The sequence below is a fragment of the Capra hircus genome, chromosome 22, assembly GCF_001704415.2.
Source record: "Capra hircus breed San Clemente chromosome 22, ASM170441v1, whole genome shotgun sequence".
NCBI lineage: Eukaryota > Metazoa > Chordata > Mammalia > Artiodactyla > Bovidae > Capra > Capra hircus.
In genome coordinates this window covers 7,766,045-7,785,192 of record NC_030829.1, presented here as the reverse complement: position 1 = coordinate 7,785,192, position 19,148 = coordinate 7,766,045, and the positions used below count along the sequence as shown (strand labels likewise).

General features: G+C 38.1%; 1 protein-coding gene across 18 annotated transcripts in view; it reads left to right on the top strand.

Annotated features, from left to right (window-relative positions):
• CLASP2 (cytoplasmic linker associated protein 2) overlaps positions 1–19,148 on the top strand; it is a 180,343-nt gene that overhangs the window by 31,629 nt on the left and 129,566 nt on the right. The window contains exon 1 of one of the 18 annotated variants that reach the window (XM_018067152.1): positions 2,937–3,446. The exons of 16 other annotated variants lie outside the window; for them this stretch is intronic. In XM_018067152.1, the coding sequence (XP_017922641.1) occupies positions 3,431–3,446 (16 nt within the window). In that variant the 5' untranslated portion in view covers positions 2,937–3,430. Of the gene's footprint in view, positions 1–2,936; positions 3,447–19,148 lie in introns of those variants that run through there. One more of the 18 variants, XM_018067150.1, reaches the window with a different exon arrangement.

Here is a 19,148-nt window from a genome sequence, read left to right as displayed (position 1 = left end):
CATCTCCACTGCTAAAACCCTACTGTAAATCTCCTTTAGCTTTTACTTGCAACCTGCTGCAATAGGTTTCAGTTCTGTGTTTGACCCCTGAAATCTGCTTTCTACCCAGAATTGAGAATGGTCTTCTTAAAATGTTCTTCTTCTCAAAATGTAAATAGATTTTGTCACAAGAGTGAAGAAGACAGTTAAAGTTTCAGCCTAGACAAACCTACGTTCTAGGGAAAGAGAGATCATAAGTAAGTAAACATATCCAGAGTGATTGCAGCTGGTAATGAAAGAAAATACAACTACTCCTTGTCTAATGAATTTACTGAAATTAATTTAAATTCTTCCTTAAAATCCTCGCTGCTAAGTAAAAAAGCCGTTAAATGGATAATTTCCTAATTTTTCCTAACATTGTAGTATATTTCATCCCAACCCAAGATGCCTGAGTAATTTTCACAGGTAGAAAAATATGTCAATTGAGCACTGAAAGTGAAAGTGAAGTCGCTCAGTCGTGTCCGACTCTTTGCGACCCCGTGGACTGTAGCCCTCCTGGCTTCTCCGTCCATGCCAGTTTTATTAACTGCCAAGTTGAAGAAGGAAATGGCAGCCCATTCCAGTATTGCCTACAGAGAATCCATTCCATGGACAGAGGAACCTGGCAGGCTTCAGTCCATGGGGTGGCAAAGGAGTCAGGCATGATTTAGTGACTAATCAACAACAGCAAACAAGATCATACCTGAAATAATATAATGGAGGGTTATTTGGCTCCATTTTTTATTTCTGCACAATTTTTCCCCACGTAATTTTCAATCCTTTGCTGGCTCCTTGTTACTATTCACTCAAACTAAAACTTGAAAATAAAGTTACAGACAGGAAAACATTTAAGTCAGAATAAAGGCTCAACATGGAAACTTGTAGCAGTAGTTCATGCACACAACAGAATGAAGAGCTATTAAAGATATCACCTCTTCTCTCTTTCCCTTGGTGTACATATGCAAAACAAATTATTTTAGTTCAGCCAAACCTGGTATTTAATTTGGATTTGTTTCATCTGATGTTCTGTGACCAGAAAACTGTTACAAGCAGTAAAAACTTATAGTGTGTCTTTGCCTAAAACTATAATAATGAAATACCATACTTCTTATATTGATTTAGGTTGTTTAGGGATGAAAAAGTGATCTTACTAAATACAAACAAATAAAAACCAACCCAGAAGATTCGTGGTAAAAGTGGTATAAGTGTCTAAGAGCCACTGTAGTTTAAAATCTGTCATCTGCACAGTCATTAAGTGAAGTAAATAGGGTATGGAGATGTTAATTCAGTGATACCGCATTAGACAGAAGGGTGGGCAAGCCTCTCTGAGCATTGGCATATTTGATTGAGACCTGATAAAGGAGAATGAGCTGGTCATTGGATACATGGTGGTAAAAAATGCTTTGGGCAGAGAAAATGTGGCTGTAAAGGCCGAGAGGTGGAAAAGATCTTCATATATATGAAGAAGGGAGTGAAGGAGGCCAGGGCTGACTAGAACCTAGTGCGGAAAGAGCTAGGTTGGAAGCGAGAGCGTCTGCGAGAGCTAATTGGAAATGTAAGCAGGACCACGATATGAGGGTCTTGTAGGCCGTAGGAGGAGTCTTGATAGGTTTCTGGGAATAAGAAGGATTTTAGGCTGGAGAAGCTTGTGGTAAGTGGTAGTGATATGACCTCAAACTACCTACACTATATACATTTATTGTTTGGGAAAATTGTCTATTTTATTTCCTCTTCCATCTACCTCTTCTCCCCTTATGCACGTCCTAATGCATAACCTTATATCTCATGCTTTTGGCTCTGATTTCTTTCATGCTTGCCATATCTGTACCCTTTTAAGTTCTGTTTGAACTCTTTGACTTGATTTTCTAGAGCATTAGTTCAGCACACTCAAGAACACAAAGTAAATTCTATTATCAGAGATTTGAGTGTGTCATACAATTTGGGAGTAGTGAGAAATGCATGGTATTTTTTTTTTTTTTGTCTTGAGGGTATTTCAAGTCTGACTTTAATTCTCATTATAGAGTAAGTTAGGCAGAATCGTTAAGTGCAGTGGAATTAACTGCTATTAGAAGGAAACTGGATTTAAAATTAATCAAATCATGGCTTTGAAAGAAGGCAACAGCAGCACTGTGGAAGGAAAAGACTGAACCTTGCAGGCACCTTGTGATTACAGCTGGGTCTGGTGTCATCATGGAGCTTTCTAGACAGGCTCCTACGCTCACCGAGATGTAAACACGGACATGTTGGTGGCTGTGACTGCAAGTCTTTTTCTTTTTTTTTTCACTGAAAAAACTCCACATAATTCTGATTTTTTATCAAGTGTGTGTGTAGGACCGAATGCAGTCTTGGCGTGTAATCATTGTAAACTAGCTTCCACCTTCTCTGTTTGAAAACAGTTGTTAGGAAAATAATTGTTTTAGAAGGTTGGCAATAAAATAAAGCATAGAAACTAGGCTTTGAAATTACCTTGATATTTGGCTATACGAGGCAGTAAGGTAACTGGCAATCTAGTTGATAACATACCCTTTGGCGAAAAGCAAAGCAGCCCTTTCCTTAGGCTGAGTGAAAAACGTGTCTGTCTGTGACCAGGAGCCCCAGGGCCTTCTCGTAGCTTGACAGTGTGCTGCTGGCTATTGCAGCGGGGATGCAGGGTGCTCCAGTCTCCGCAGCTGCGCACTGGCTGGGTCCTCTCTCCGCCAGAAGCAAGCTTTGTTCCGTGTGGCCCTGCTGTCCGCACACAGAGCAGCCTTTGATGGGCTGCCTTTGACGTGATTTGTTTACGGCAGCCAGAAATGCTTCCTGCATAATGAGAGCAGTTAATCATGGAAACTGGGCTATTCCTGTTTGTGTGCTTCTAGCAGTCTCCGTTGTAAATATTAAAAGGTAACGACAAAAGGATGAAAACCTCTAAAAAAAGGCACAAATCAGTTAATCCATCAGATCATGTGATTGCTACTGATTACATGGATATCTTTAGGGAAGCAGAAAATGATTGTTGAACACATGCCTTGTGTTTTGATGACTGCATTAAAAGTCCCTCGGTGGGATGGCATTTATTGGCTCCCAGAGCTTTTCTTACATTAAATTTCAGGCAGGCAGCACAAGGAGAAATACCACAACCTGTATCTAACCTCTTACACGCAGTTAAAGAATAATCTTGATCAAGCTCTGCGAGGCTCTGCTAAAGAGACGAGGGTTTTCACCAAGACCCCAGACTTTTATTTTGAAGTGGAGTAGCAGCTGTTGGCTATTGCGGTGCAGAGCTGCAGCGCGGCCTGGGTCACACCGTGCTCCGGGTGTCTGCAGGGTGTCTGCAGGCTGCAGGCCGAGCCCAGTGGCGCAGGCACCGAGCTGCATTTGTTTGTTGTGCTATTTGACCTCTTGGTTTGAGAGAGCTCCCTGGACCATCTGAATGGCTATGGGAGATGGTGAGTAAGATTTATCTTTCTTCTTTTGCTTGTGGTGTACACTTCCTTTTAAAGTGACGGTCATTTGCTGTATAAGAAAGGTATTTCTCCCTAAAGAATGAAGGACACTTTGTGTGTGTGTGTGTGTACACACCGCTTGTATGTTCATATATGCACGTGTATGTGTGCTTGTCATTGGTATCTTTTTCTACTTGATATGTCCGTATGGAATCTGGCAAATATGACAGTTTACCTTGCATCTTACCAAGCAAACCCTCTGTCTTCGGTGGTGAATATAAAGGGATATTGAAAGAAACATGGGAAATATGCAGAAGCTTTAAAGAGAGAACATGGCCTTTGAAAGAATGACAGATTTGGCAGAGTTGCCTAGCTCGACAAAATTGCTGTTGTATTGACAACAAGTAGGATTCTGTAGTGATTAAGTAGATAAAGAGGCAAAATGGCTTGCCATAGACACTGTTTTAATTGATGTGCTTGTTATTTGTCAATATCTCTAGTAAGTAGTTCTCTAGAAAATATTTAGTCCTTTATAAATTCTATACAGATATAGTTTGATTTTAAAAAAAATCAGTTTTGCCAGTGTTTTATTGTGAGCAGAATAATTTTTAAAATGTATTTTTATAGTGCTGTCTAGTTTTCCAAAGCACATGAGTGTACTTATTGTCCATTAACTCCTAAGGTACAAATAAATGAAGTGTAAAGAGGATTTTGGTATTTCCATTTCACAGATTAGGAAACTAAGGCTTGTTGAGTTTATAAGTCCCAGATTCAGGCACAGAGCAAACCAGAATCAAATCTAGAGCCTCAAATGTGCCTTTGGTATTGTCCTTCATAACATTTAGTACTTCAGTTTTTTTTTTTTCTTCATTATTAAACCTTTTGTTAAGATGCTTAGAGGTATATATACTTTATAATCGCATCAACACCAGAGATGTGTACAAAGGGGAATTGAGGTTACTTCAGAAGTGTTTCATGTATTTTTCACTACGTTCTTAAGAAAGGTTGGTTTGTATTTGGAAGTTTTTTAACAGTTTCAGCCTTCTTTTATGACTGTTTAATGACTTCTGTCTAACCAGTTTGTCCCCTTGGGATGCTGAGGAATAGGGTGCAAGTTTATATTTAAAAAATCATGTTGGTTAACAGTCATTTAAATAATTATATATATGTTACTGGAATATGGTAGTAAATCTGATTTTGCATATTGTTATAGTTTATTTCAAGAATTTATCTTTTATATGTCCTTATAGGAATAAATAAAAATGTAATTTTGACTTCCAGTTTTTAAGGCAAAAGCCATCAAAATTAATGAATTAAGTTCTCATATACTTAAGGGCATTGCCAAATTTATTTGATTGTTATTTTTAAACCTTATTTTCTAAGCAGATCTAAATGTTGCGTTTTATTTGGACTGTATCCAGATTTTATTTCTTTCTTAAACATTATAGGTTCAGTAGCTATCAGTGTATATTTACTTTTTCTTTTTTCAGTAATACTAAATCCATTCAGACTGTTTAAGAATGTGTTGATTTTTTTAGAAAAATCAAAATAACAACCTCTTATAAAGCTCAGAGAATAACCTTCCCGCGTATCTCTTCCTCTTTAAAATGAAAATACTGTTATTGGATTTTAGTGATAAAGTAATACATCTTTATTAAAAAATTAAAAATCTAAGCAGTAACAGGTCATCCTGGGGTTTATAGTTCTTAAGAGTTTCATATATACTTCTCTGTATATTAGTCTCTCTCACATGTAATATACATGCATCATATTAGTATCTGGAGAATACATACAGCACTGGTTTATGCTATTCCTTATGTATTTTGTTTTTTATTCTTTAATGTGCTAGTATCTTCTCTTTTTCAGAAATCAAATAATGTAAATAAAGAACCACTTCTCAATTACCTCCAAACCCCTAAGCCTAGAGATAAGCAGAGAGGAACACTTTTATTAGTATGGAGTTTGTTTTTTCGTACCTTTTACTCTGCCTTAACATTCATATTAAGTATCAAAATAGTTGTGTTTTGACTTTGTTTACATGAATGGTATCATTCTCAACATATTTTTGCCATTTACTGTGTCTGCTCAATAGTGCATAGTGGTGGATTTTTCTAAAAATGTCATGATATGTAACTGTTCTCATTTGCTTGCACTGTTCCATAGTACTCCATAGTATGGATGTGTGTCATAAATATCTCTATGTCTATGGAATTTCAGATTGCTTAATCACATATAACTTTTCTAAATGATTCTGAAATGAACACCTTTGTACAAATCATGTGTGTGTGTGTGCACATGTATTTTTGCACACACATTTTTAAAAACAGTCTAGAAGTAGAATTTCTGGATCAAAGTTTTTATTCAAGTTGTTCTAGTTCTCCCAAATTTCTCCCAAAAAAGGCTTTACCACTTCTTACCAACAGTGCTTTCTGTCTTACATTCATTTCAGTTCTCATGATTATTAATCTTCTAAAAATTTGCATATCAGATAGGTAAAAAATATCTCACTCTTTAAAAAAAATTTCCTGTCTTTTTTCTGATAACATTGATCATCTTCATATGTTTGAATGTTTATATATATATTTTTTACTGTGAATTGCTTTGTGGCATCTTTAGGCGACTCTTTTTTTCCCCTGTGCATCTTTTGGGCTTCCCTGGTAGCTCAGCTGGTAAAGAATCCGCCTGCAATGCAGGAGACCGTGGTTTGATTCTTGGGTTGGGAGGATCCGCTGGAGAAGAGATAGGGTACCCACTCCAGTATTCTTGGGCTTCCCCGGTGGCTCAGGTGGTAAAGAATCTGCCTGCAATGCGGGAGACCTGGGTTTGATCCCTGGGTTGGGTGTATCTTTTAGAGATATTTGAGAATAATTTTTAAATTTTTATTTTTTTTTAATTTTTATTGAAGTAGAGTTGATTTACAATGTTGTGTTAGTTTCTGTTGTATAGCAGAGTGAGTCAGTTACACATATACTTTTATCTACTCTCTTTTAAGATTCTTTTCCCATATAGGTCCTTACAGAGTATTGGGTAGAGTTCCCTGTGTTCCAGCTTTTTGCTTTTTCATTTATAGTTTCTCTTTCTGTGTTCTGGTTGTTAGTCTGTTATCTGTTAAAAATGTTATGCAGGCTTAACTTCATGGACATATGAAAGATTTTATTAGCAGATTTGAGAAGCACTCTAATGACCATCAATTGAAGAGTTGGTGGGGTGGCTTTCATGTGCCTTTTGGTTTAGTTGTCTTTATCCTTACCCAAGGGTGCAAAACAGAGCAGTCAGATGATTATGAAGTCGCTCTGCGCAGTTAAACCAGATAGAGTTAAAAACCTGTAGGATTATTATGTGGCGCTGAGCCCTGAAATCTGCCTCAAAAGCTCACAAGAGGAATTTGGCCTTTTGTTGTTATGCTACAGAGTGACTGGAAAGAAATAAGGTTTTGTTGCAAATAGATTGTCTCTAAACTTTAAACAATTCAAAACAGTCTATTCTTCCAAACATGAATCTTCTAAAAAAGGCAAACAAGTGATGATATAACCTTGGCTTTCCCTTAGCCTTTTGCTGCTGCTAAGTTGCTTCAGTCGTGTCTGACTTTGTGCGACCCCATAGACGGCAGCCCACCAGGCTCCCCCGTCCAATCTGACACGTAACTACTGGTTTGGGGGATTGAGAACAACAGCAAGAAATTAATGCTGAATAGATTTCTCTCCTTCCAAACCCTTGACTGTTCTATGTGATACACTTGGAGTCAATAATTTAAGGCACTGAAAGAAGCAGCCCTTTAACTTACTGGCCAAAAGGGCAAACTTTTCTTCTAGGAGCAATAAGGGGGAAAAATAGCCTATGAGGAGAGGAAGTAACTTAGAAGTGAGAAAAAAAATTGGGCATTCAACAGCAATAAAGGCAGGAAAGTAGTAGTTACTAAGATTGAAAATCTTCTTGAAACAGACCCATTTACCCTTCTGGGTACAAAGTGTTGGACATCAGTAGCAACTTATCTGCAAACATGATGTTGCTCATGAACCTGATTTTTCATGAAAAGGTTTACATCTTTCCTGTGTACATGTAGAATGTATAGTTGATGTTCTTGACAGCTGTTGTAACCAACCTGTAGCTGTGGTGAAATTTTAACTGCCTACAATGATGACATTTTAAAGGTTTTAAATAATCCTTACTATAAGCCTCATTTATTGTTTAGTTTGATATTATGGTTATTATGAAATATGTTGTTATTTAAATTTATGAATACCAAATAGTGATTTAAATTGTGTTTGTCCTTTTACTTCACAGAATTACTGAAGGTCTTGAATTTTTAAAATTATTTTCAATTGAAGGATAATTGTTTTATAGTATTGCATTGATTTCTACCAAATATCAACAGTAATCAACCATAGGTTTACCCATGTTCCCTCCCATTTGAACATCCCACCTATCTCCCTCCCTGTTTCCTCTGCGTTCTTCTCGAGCCCCAGTTTGCGTTCCCTGAGTCATAGAGCAAATTCCTATTGGCTGTCTGTTTTACATATGATAATGTATGTTTCCATGTTACTGTCTCCATACCGCCCACCCTCGCCTTCTTGCCCCCGCTGAACTGTGTCCATAAGTCTCTTCTCAATTTCTGTGTCTCCATTGCCACTTGCCAATAGGTTCTTCAGTACTGCCTTTCTAGATTCCATATGTATGTGTTAGTATGCGATAATTGTTTTTCTCTCTCTGACTTATAATAGGCTGTAGGTTCATCCACCTTATTAGGACTGTCTCAAATGCGTTGCTTTTTATGGCTGAGTAATAGTCCGTTGTCTATGTAACACAGCTTCTTTATCCATTCATCTGTCAGTGGACATCTAGGTTGCTTCCATGTCCTAGCTGTTGCAAATAGAACTGCAACGAACATTGGGTTACACTTGTCTTTTTCAGTTTTGGTTTCCTCAGAATTAGTGGAATTGCTGGGTCATATTCCTGGCTTTATTCCTAGTTCTTTAAGGGCTCTCCACACTGTTCTCCACAGTGACTGTATCAACTTGCATTCCCACCAACAGTGCAAGAGGGTTTCCTTTTCTCTACAACCTCTCCAGCATTTATTGTTTGTAGATTTTTGGATGATTAGCCATTCTGACCCATGTGGGGTGATAGCTCATTGTAGTTTTGATTTGCATTTCTCTAATAATGAGTGATGTTAAGCATCTTTTCCTGTGTTAGCCAACTGTATGTCTTCTTTGGAGAAATGTCAGTTTAGGTCTTTTGCCTGTTTTTTGATTGGGTTGTTTTTCTGGTGTTGCCTTGTATGAGCTGCTCATATATTTTTAAAATTAATTCTTTGTGAGTTATTTTATTCGCTGTTATTTTTTCCCATTCTGAGGGTTGGTTGTCTTTTCACCTTTATATGTGAATAGTGTATAGTTTCATTTGCTGTGCAAAAGCTTTTAAGTTTAGTTAGGTCCTACTTGTCTGTTTTTGTTTTTATTTATTTTTAATTGAAGGATAATTGTTTTATAATATTGCATTGGTTTCTACCAAATATCAACATGAATCAGCCATAGGTTTACCCATGTTCCCTCCCATTTACTCTAGGGGGTGGGTCATAGGCGATTTTGCTGTGATTTGTGTCATAGAGTGTTCTGCCTATGTTTTCCTCTAGGAGTTTTATAGTTTCAGGTCTTATATTTAGGTCTTTAATCCATTTTGAGTTTTTGTTTTTGTTTTTTTGTTTTTATGCTGCCGAGGCTTGCTTGAGTTTATCTTTGTATACAGTGTTAGAAAGTGTTCTAATTTCATTCTTTTACATATAGCTGTCGAGTTTTCCCAACACCACTTATTGAAGAGACTGTCCTTGCCCCATTGTATATTCTTGCCTCCTTTGTCAAATATAAGGTGTCTATAGGTGTGTGGGTTTATCTTTGGGCTTTCTGTCTTGTTCCCTTGGTCTGTATTTCTGTTTTTGTGCCAGTAGAAGGTCTTGAATTTTTAAAGATCCCTTTGACAAAGAGGGTAAGAGTCTTCAAATATCTTTTAACTAGTTATTTAATAGAGCTTCCCTGGTGGTTTAGATGATAAAGAGTCTGCCTGCAATGCAGGAGACCTGGGTTTAATTCCTGGTTGGGAAGATCCCCTGGAGAAAGGAATGGCAACCAAATCCAAACTAAGAAGTAACTATTTAAGATTAACTGTGCTGTTGAACATGGTGTTTTCCTGTGAATATTGAAATCTGGTGATTATTTTATTTTGACGCACTTTGATTTTCAATTTCTAATCATTTTACTAAAAATTTTTTTATTTTAGTGTAAATTGAAGGCATTCTTTATTGTTACTGTTGGATTATTTTACTTATTTAAAAAAAATTTTACTGGAGTATGATTGCTTGATTATTTTACTTCTGTAAGCTCGTGGTTTTTTTTAGCCCTAGGAAGTCATCTTATTTTGTTTGGTTATTTTTTTAATAATAATAAGTTTCTCCTCTTCATTAGTTTTAGTCTCACTTTATGGAATTGCTTATAGTCAGATATTGAACCTCCTAGATTGATTCACTGTGTCTTTTATGTTTTGTCTTAAGTTTTATGTTTTTTCCTTTTATTCTCTGTTATGGGAGATTTCCTTGATTTTCTCATCTAGTTCTTCTATTAAATTTTAATTTTGGCAAACAGAAGTTTAAATGGTTCAAAAAACTGACTTTTCGTTTTCTGGTGGTTCCATTTTTACAGAATGCACTTGCATACCTGTTTGCAAAATGCTGAACTCCCTGAATTGAGGGTGGAACAAGCTTGATGATGAAATCATTCCATGGGTTTCCAGTTGTTCCTTGCTAATCAGCCCTGTACTTACTAGCTTAGAAATTGTTGCTTCTCTGTCACTCTGCAAGGTAGATGAGTTCTCTCTGCTGTTTCAGAGAATTCTGAGTTGCAGCTTTTCTGTGATACTATTCTTCAAAAGCCTTCCATCCTTTTTATTTGCATCTTATAGGAAATCGATACTATCTATAGGTGCTGATTTCACATACTGTCCGCTCTGCTTCATTTTCTTTGCTCTTATGATGTTGCTTATCATTTTATTGGGGTTTCATTGTAGGGTCTTGAGCAAGAGAGTAAAGTGATTCAAATTACCACAATTATTTTAAGGAAATTTCAAACATACCCAGAAATAGAGAATATATTGTAACAAACCTCCCTTACCACCCATTATCCAGCTTCAAGAAATTATCAGTACATAGCTGATTTTTATTCATTTGTATCCCTACCTGTCTGCTGCAGCCTTATTCTCCGGCTGGACTGGGATGTGTTTGTTTGCACATACGCACACATACTCCTTCACATATGTAAAATAAAGTAAAACATCTTTTTATAAAACAATTATAAGACCATTTCACATATAAAAAATTAACCCACAGTACCAAATACTCAGTGTTCACATTTCTGTGATTATTCCATACATGCCTTTTAATGGTTTGAGTTCAGTTCAGTTCAGTCACTAAATCGTGTCCGATTCTTTGCGACCCCATGGACTGCAGCTCGCCAGGCTTCCCTGTCAATCACCAACTCCTGGAGTTTACTCAAACTCATGTCCATCCAGTTGGTGATGACATCCAACCATCTCAACTGTTATCCCCTGCTCCTTCCACCTTCAATCTTTCCTAGTATCAGGGTCTTTTCAAATGAGTCAGTTCTTCACATCAGGTGGCCAGAGTATTGGAGCTTCATCTTCAGCATCAGTCCTTCCAATGAATATTCAGGTCTTACTTCCTTTAGGGTTGACTGGTTTGATCTCCTTGCAGTCCAGGGAACTCTGAAGAGTCTTCTCCAACACCACAGTTCAAAAGCATCAATTCTTCAGCACTCAGCTTTCCTTATGGTCTAGCTCTCACATCCATACATGACTACTGGAAAAATTATAGCTTTGACTAGACAGATGTTTGTTGACAAAGTAATGTCTCTGCTTTTTAACATGCTGTCTGGGTTGATCATAGCTTTTCTTCTAAGGAGCAGGCGGCTTTTAATTTCATGGCTGCAGTCGCCATCTGCAGTGACTTTGCAGCCCCCCAAAATCAAGTCTCTCTCTGTTTCTGTTGTTTCTCTGTCTGTTTGCCATGAAGTGATGGGACTGGATGCCATGATCTTAGTTTTCTGAATGTTGAGTTTTAAGCCAGCTTTTTCACTCTCCTCTTTTACTTTCATCAAGAGGTTCTTTAGTTCTTCGCTTTCTGCCATAAGGGTGGTCTGCATATCTGAGGTTATTGATATTTCTCCCGGCAGTTTTGATTCCAGCTTGTGCTTCATCCAGCCTGGCATTTCGCACGATGTACTGTGCGTATAAGTTAAATAAGCAGGGTGACAGTATATAGCCTTGATGTACTTCTTTCCCAATTTGGAACTAGTCTGTTGTTCCATGTCCAGTTCTAACTATTGCTTCTTGATCTGCATACAGATTTCTCAGGAGGCAGGTAAGGTGGTCTGGTATTCCCATCTCTTGAAAAATTTTCCATAGTTGGTTGTGATCCACACAGTTGAAGGCTTTGGCATAGTCCATGAAGCAGAAGTAGATGTTTTTCTGGAACTCTCTTGCTTTTTTGATGATCCAGCTGATGTTGGCAATTTGATCTCTGGTTCCTCTGCCTTTTCCATATCCAGCTTGAATATCTGGAAGTTCATGGTTCACGTACTGTTGAAGCCTGGCTTGGAGAATTTTGAGCATTATGTTACTAGCGTGTGAGATGAGTGCAATTGTGTAGTAGTTTGAGCATTTTTTGACATTACCTTTCTTTGGGGTTGGAATGAAAACTGACCTTTTCCAGTCCTGTGGCCACTGCTGAGTTTTCCACATTTGCTGGCATATTGAGTGCAGCACTTTCGCAGCATCATCTTTTAGGATTCTAAATAGCTCAATTGGAATTCCATCACCTCCACTAGCTTTGTTTGTAGTGATGCTTCCTAAGGCCCACTTGACTTCGCATTCCAGGCTGTCTGGTTCTTGGAGAGTGACACACCATCGTGATTATCTAGGTCATGAAGATCTTATTGCAAAATTCTTCTTTGTGTTTTTGCCACCTCTTCTTAGTATCTCTGCTTCTGTTAGGTCCATAGCATTTCTGTCCTGTATTGTGCCTATCTTTGCATGAAATGTTCTCTTGGTATCTCTGATTTACTTTTTCTTTCTTTCTTTTTTTTTTTTTACTTTATTTTACTTTATAGTACTGCATTGGTTTTGCCATTCATCAGCATGAATGCCTCGGGTGTACATGAGTTCCCAATCCTGAACCCCCTTCCCACCTCCCTCCCAATACCATCTCTCTGGGTCATAGATCTCTAGTCTTTCCCATTCTATTGTTTTCCTCTATATCTTTGCATTGATCACTGAGGAAGGCTTTCATATCTCTCTTTGCTATTTTTTGGAACTCTGCATTCAAATGGGTTTATCTTTCCTTTTCTCCTTTACCTTTTGCCTCTCTTCTTTTCTCAGGTATTTGTAAGGCTGCCTCAGACAACCATTTTGCCCTTTTGTATTTCTTTTTCTTGGGGAGGATCTTGATTGCTGCCTCCTGTACAATGTCACAAACTTCCACCCATAATTCTTCAGATAATATGAAGGTTTGAATTAGGATTCAAACAAGGTTCACCATTGCGGTTATTAATAGATCTTTTAATCCTCCGTTCATATCATTTTTTTTCTCCACTTGCCATTTATTTGTTGAAGAAAAAGCATTTGAGAGTCGCCAGCATATACAGAAGATGTTTAAAACTATTGAGAATGGATGAAACTACTCATAAAGTGTATTGTCTGGAGAAGAGGATATTCACCATTTAGTGGCTGAGTGGAGGAGAAAGATACTGAGCTACAGGGACTTGTGAGGTCAGAGGGAAGCCAAGGAGAGTATCTTGTTGTAACAGCTGAGTGGAGAGTGGACAACCAAGATATTTTAGATTATTGTTTCCTAATCTCAGTTGCTAATTTAGCTATGACCATGGTCATGACTGGTATGTAAGAGTGTAAAACAGTTTAGCAATCCAAAGACCTTTTACTCATTGTTTTAATTAGAATAAGGAAGGATATAGCTTCAAGTGAAAAGAGGAACTTTGGTGTAAGAAACTACTTAATTTGAAACAGTGTATTTTGTGCATGAAAATCCGTGATGTGGGTTCTTAACTGAACTAGTTGGTTTACTGAAGAAAATCCACACCCAATTCATTCCTTTTTTTGAGAAATGGTATAAAGTTTTGGCTTGCTCTTTTGTTTGGCATGTTAAATGGAGAAGTTTTTAATCTTTCATATGGATTCAGAAGCAGAAATTGCAGATTTTGGAATATATATGCCCATAAAAGTGAAGTAGAATGTTTAAATAGCCATATAAAATATGTGACTTTCATTGGAAGGAAAAGGGGAAGGGACTTAGGGTAATATGAATTTACTCTTTCTTATTGGAAACTTTGTAGACCAGTTGTATTTTGGAATTCAGAATATGTCAGAGTGTAGAAAAATAATATGGTCATACACCATGCATCATTATATAACAACTCTACCTGGGTCTGAGACTGTCCCTTGTAATCAAGTACATTAATATTTTTTGCAGTCAAATGTATGCCAATTCACAGTGAGTAAAATAAGACAATAAATAGTCTCTTGTCAAATCACATCATATTTTGCTATAAGCTGAGTTCAAATCAGTTCACATTTTGCCACCAAATGAATTTAAAAAGACAAAGCAAGCTGAAACTGGACTTCCAAAGCTTTTTGGCTTTCAGGAATGCAGATACAGAATTGTGGGCCTGTAATACCTCAGTGCTTGCTGAGGACTGTTTGCAAGTGTTGAATGTAGGAAACAAAAGGTAAAGCCTTATTGAACTTGGGCTTCTTTTTTCTGTCCCCCTCAATTTCTGCCGGTCCCTCCCCTGTGCCTTCTCTTATCCCCTCCCCCTCTTTTCTCCGCCTCCATTTCCTTATCCTCTGCTTCCATCTCTTCCTTCTCCTCGCCTTCTATTTCTCCCCTCTTCCCTCTGTCACCATCTCTTCTTCCCAGTCTCCTCCTCCTCTGTCATCTCCTCCTCCATCTTCATCTCATCTTCCTGCTCTTATCGCCTTCTCTGCTTTTCCATCCTGTGTGTTACCACTGCAGCCTACTCACTTTATTAGTTTCTGTCTCCTAGTTCTTTTTAATATATTCATCCTTTTCAGTTTCTGCACCAAACCATAGTATTGTCATTTTGAAACATTGAAGTGGGAACAGACATGTCAACATAATCATGATTTATAGGTTGCTTTTGATATTTGATCCTTTTTTTTGGTTTATTCAGTAAATATTAAAGTGCCTACTGTATATATCCTAGGTGATTTTTTTTTTCTGATTTTTCTTTTAGTTCACTAATGATCCCTTGAGCTGTGTCTAGTCTACTATTATGCCTGCCTACTGAATTTAAATTTCAGTTATTGTATTTTTATTTTTAGAAGTTGTTTGTTTTTTTTTAAATCTCTGTCCACTTTTTAAAATATTTTAAAGTTATTTTCAAGCTTGCCTAGTAGATAGGCAACTATTTCAAACTTCCAAATGTAGATACTTCATAGTCTATGCTTAAGAATTCTGAGATTTGAATTTGGAATGCTAGGTAGGATGTTGATAATTCTGGGATCTATTCCTGCTGTCTGTTTCTTTCTGTTTATTCCTTCTCATGGTGTCTTATTTCCTGTCACGCCAAGTGACATTTGGAAATTTATTTGTGCAAATAATATGAGGCCAGAGACTTCAAAAAATCTTTTTTATTTATTTTTAATTGGAGAATAATTACTTAACACTGCTGTGTTGGTTTCTGCCATACATCAGCATGAATTAGCCATTGGTATAAATTTGTGGGCCAGAGACTTTCTTCCAGGAAAATGCTGCATTTTCTTTGGCTGTAGCTTGGGAGTACTACTAGTGTGAGCCTACTGAGTTTAAGGGCCTTGGGTGTCTCAGCTGTCCAAGCAGTTGACCTTAATGAAGTCCTCCTGTTTTTTTCTCTATTGCTCTCTTTTGAGAAAAGTTTGAAAAGAATAAAAGACTATGAGAGGATAAGGGTTTATTTTTGGTTCACTTTAACCTTGCAAGTAGTCATTTGGTACACCAGTTTTTGGTGGAAAAAGTCTATTAATATTTTATATCTTATGTGAGTCTTAAATTCTGCTTCCTTTGCCCTAAAGACCTTCAAAAGTACAAGTTTTGTTTTTGTATTTCTTACTGTTTGTCAGGTTATTAAGACTTTTTAATTTAATTTTTTAATAAGTATTTCTTTTTATTTGTTTTGTTTTGGTTGTGTTGATGCTTAGTTGTGGCACACGGATCTTTCCTAGCAGCTCGAGGACTCTCTAATTGTGGTGCCAGGGCTCAGTAGTTGTGACCCAAGGGCTTAGTTACCCCAAGGCACGTGGGATCTTAGTTCCCCAACCAGGGGTCGAACCCACGTCCCTTGCATTGGAAAACAGTTCTTAACCATGGGACCATCAGAGAAGTCCCAAGAAAACTTTTTTAAATGTACATTTTATCCAGTTTTTATATTGTTTGCCTTTAGTGTTTCATTTTAGATAACCTGATAACACTCAGATGACCATTATATCTACTACTATGGGCAAGAATCCCTTAGAAGAAATGGAGTAGCCCTCATAGTCAACAAGAGAGTCTGAAATGAAGTACTTGGGTGCAATCTCAAAAATGACAGAATGATCTCTATTAATTTCCAAGGCAAACCATTCAGTATCACAGTAATCCAAGTCTATGCCCAAACCAGTAATGCTGAAGAAGCTTAAGTTGAATGGTTCTACGAAGACCTACAAGACCTTCTAGAACTAACGCCCAAAAAAGATGTCCTTTTCATTATAGGGGACTGGAATGCAGAACTAGGAAGTTAAGAGATACATAGAGTAACAGGCAAATTTGCCCTTGGAGTGCAAAATGAAGCAGGGCAAAGGCTAACAAGAGTTTTGTCAAGAGAACGCACTGGTCATAGCAAACACCCTCTTCCAGCAACACAAGTTCAGTTCAGTTCAGTCGCTCAGTTGTGTCTGACTCTTTGTGACCCCATGAACCTCAGCATACCAGGCCTCCCTATCCACCACCAACTCCCGGAGTCCCACCAAACCCATGTCCATTGAGTCAGTGATGCCAACCAACCATCTCATCCTGTCGTCCCCTTCTCCTCCTGCCCTCTATCTTTCCCAGCATCAGGGTCTTTTCCAATGAGTCAGCTCTTCACATCAACTGGCCAAAGTATTGGAGTTTCAGCTTCAACATCAGTCCTTCCAATGAACACCCAGGACCAATCTCCTTTAGGATGGACTGGTTGGATCTCCTTGTAGTCCAAGGGACTCTGAAGCGTCTTCTCCAACACCACAGTTCAAAAGCATCAATTCTTTGGCACTCAGCTTTCCTTATAGTCCAACTCTCACATCCATACATGACTACTGGAAAAACCATAGCCTCGACTAGACGGATGTTTGTTGACACAAGAGACAACTCTGTACATGAACATCATCAAATGGTCAATACCGAAATCAGTTTGATTATATTCTTTGCCACTGAAGATGGAGAAGCTCTATACAGTCAGCAAAAACAAGACCCGAAGCTAACTGTGGCTCAGATCATGAACTCCTTATTGCCAAATTCAGACTTAAATTGAAGAATGTAGGGAGAACCACTAGACCATTCAGGTATGACCTAAATCAAATCCCTTATGATTATACAGTGGAAGTGAGAAATAGATTCAAGGGATTAGATCTGATAGACAGAGTGCCTGAAAAACTATGGGCAGAGGTTCCTGACATCCTACAGGAAGCAGTGATCTAAACCATCCCCAAGAAGAAGGAGTACAAAAAGGCAAAAGGGTTTTCTGAGGAAGCCTTAAAAATAACTGTGAAAAGAAGAGAAGCGAAAGGCAAAGGAGAAAAGAAAAGATATACCCATTTGAATGCAGAGTTCCAGAGAATAGCAAGGAGAGATAAGAAAGTCTTCGTCAGCGATCAGTGCAAAGATATAGAGGAAAACAATAGAATGGGAAAGACTAGAGATCTCTTCGAGATAATTAGAGATACCAAGAGAACATTTCGTACGAAGATGGGCACAATAATCCAAATCTAGGCCCCAACCAGTAATGCTGAAGAAGCTGAAGTTGAATGGATAGAAATAGTATGTACCTAACAGAAGCAGAAGATGTTAAGATGAGGTGGCAAGAATACACAGAAGAACTGTACAAAAAAGATCTTCATGACCCAGATAATCACAATGGTGTGATCACTCACCTAGAGCCAGACATCCTGGAACGCGAAGTCAAGTGGGCCTTAGGAAGCATCACTATGAACAAAGCTAGTGCAAGTGATGGAATTCCAATTGAGCTATTTAGAATCCTAAAAGATGATGTTGTTAAAGTGCTGCACTCAGTATGCCAGCAAATGTGGAAAACTCACAGTGGCCACAGGACTGGGAAAGTTCAGTTTTCATTCCAGTCCCTAAGAAACGCAATGCCAGAGAATGTTCAAACTACCGCACAATTGCACTCATCTCACACACTAGTAAAGTAATGTTCAAAATCCGCCAAGCCAGGCTTCAACACTGTGTGAACCGTGAACTTCCAGATGTTCAAGCTGGATTTAGAAAAGCCAGAGGAACCAGAGATCAAATTGCCAACATCTGTTGGATCATCGAAAAAGCAAGAGTTCCAGAAAAACATCTGCTTTATTGACTATGCCAAAGCCTTTGACTGTGTGGATCACAACAAGCTGTGGAAAATTCTTCAAGAGATGGGATTACCAGACAACGTTACCTGCCTCCTGAGAAATCTGTATGCAGGTCAGGATGCAGCAGTTAGAACTGGACATGGAACAACAGATTGGTTCCAAATTGGGAAAGGAGTATGTCAAGGCTGCATATTGTCACCCTGCTTATTTAACTTATATTCAGAGTACATCATGAGAAACGCTGGGCTGGAGGAAGCACAAGCTGAAATCAAGATTACCGGGAGAAATATCAACAACCTCAGACGACACCATCCTTATGGCAGAAAACAAAGAATAACTAAAGAGCCTCTTGATGAAAGTGAAAAAAGAGAGTGAAAAAGTTGGCTTAAAGCTCAACATTCAGAAAACTAAGATCATGGCATCTGGTCCTATCACTTCATGGCAAATAGATGGAGAAACAGTGGAAACAGTGAGAGACTTGATCTTTTGGGCTCCAAAATCACTGCAGATGGCAACTGCAGCCATGAAATTAAAAGAAGCTTACTCCTTGGAAGGAAAGTTATGACCAACCTAGATAGCATGTGAGAAAGCAGAGATATTACTTTGCCTACAAAAGTACGTCTAGTCAAGGCTATGGTTTTTCCAGTAGTCATATGTGGATGTGAGAGTTGGACTATAAAGAAAGCTGAACACCAAAGAATTGATGCTTTTGAACTGTGGTGTTGGAGAAGACTCTTGAGAGTCCCTTGAACTGCAAGGAGATCCAACCATTCCATCCTAAAGAAAATCAGTCCTGAATATTCATTGGAAGGACTAATGTTGAAGCTGAAACTCCAATACTTTGGCCACTTGATGTGAAGAGCTGACTCATTTGAAAAGACCCTGATGCTGGGAAAGATTGGCGGAGGTAGAAGGAGACGACAGAGGAGGAGATGGTTGGATGGCATCACTGAGTCAATGGACATGAGTTTGGGTCTTTTTTGTACAGTTCTTCTGTGTATTCTTGCCACCTCTTCTTAATATCTTCTG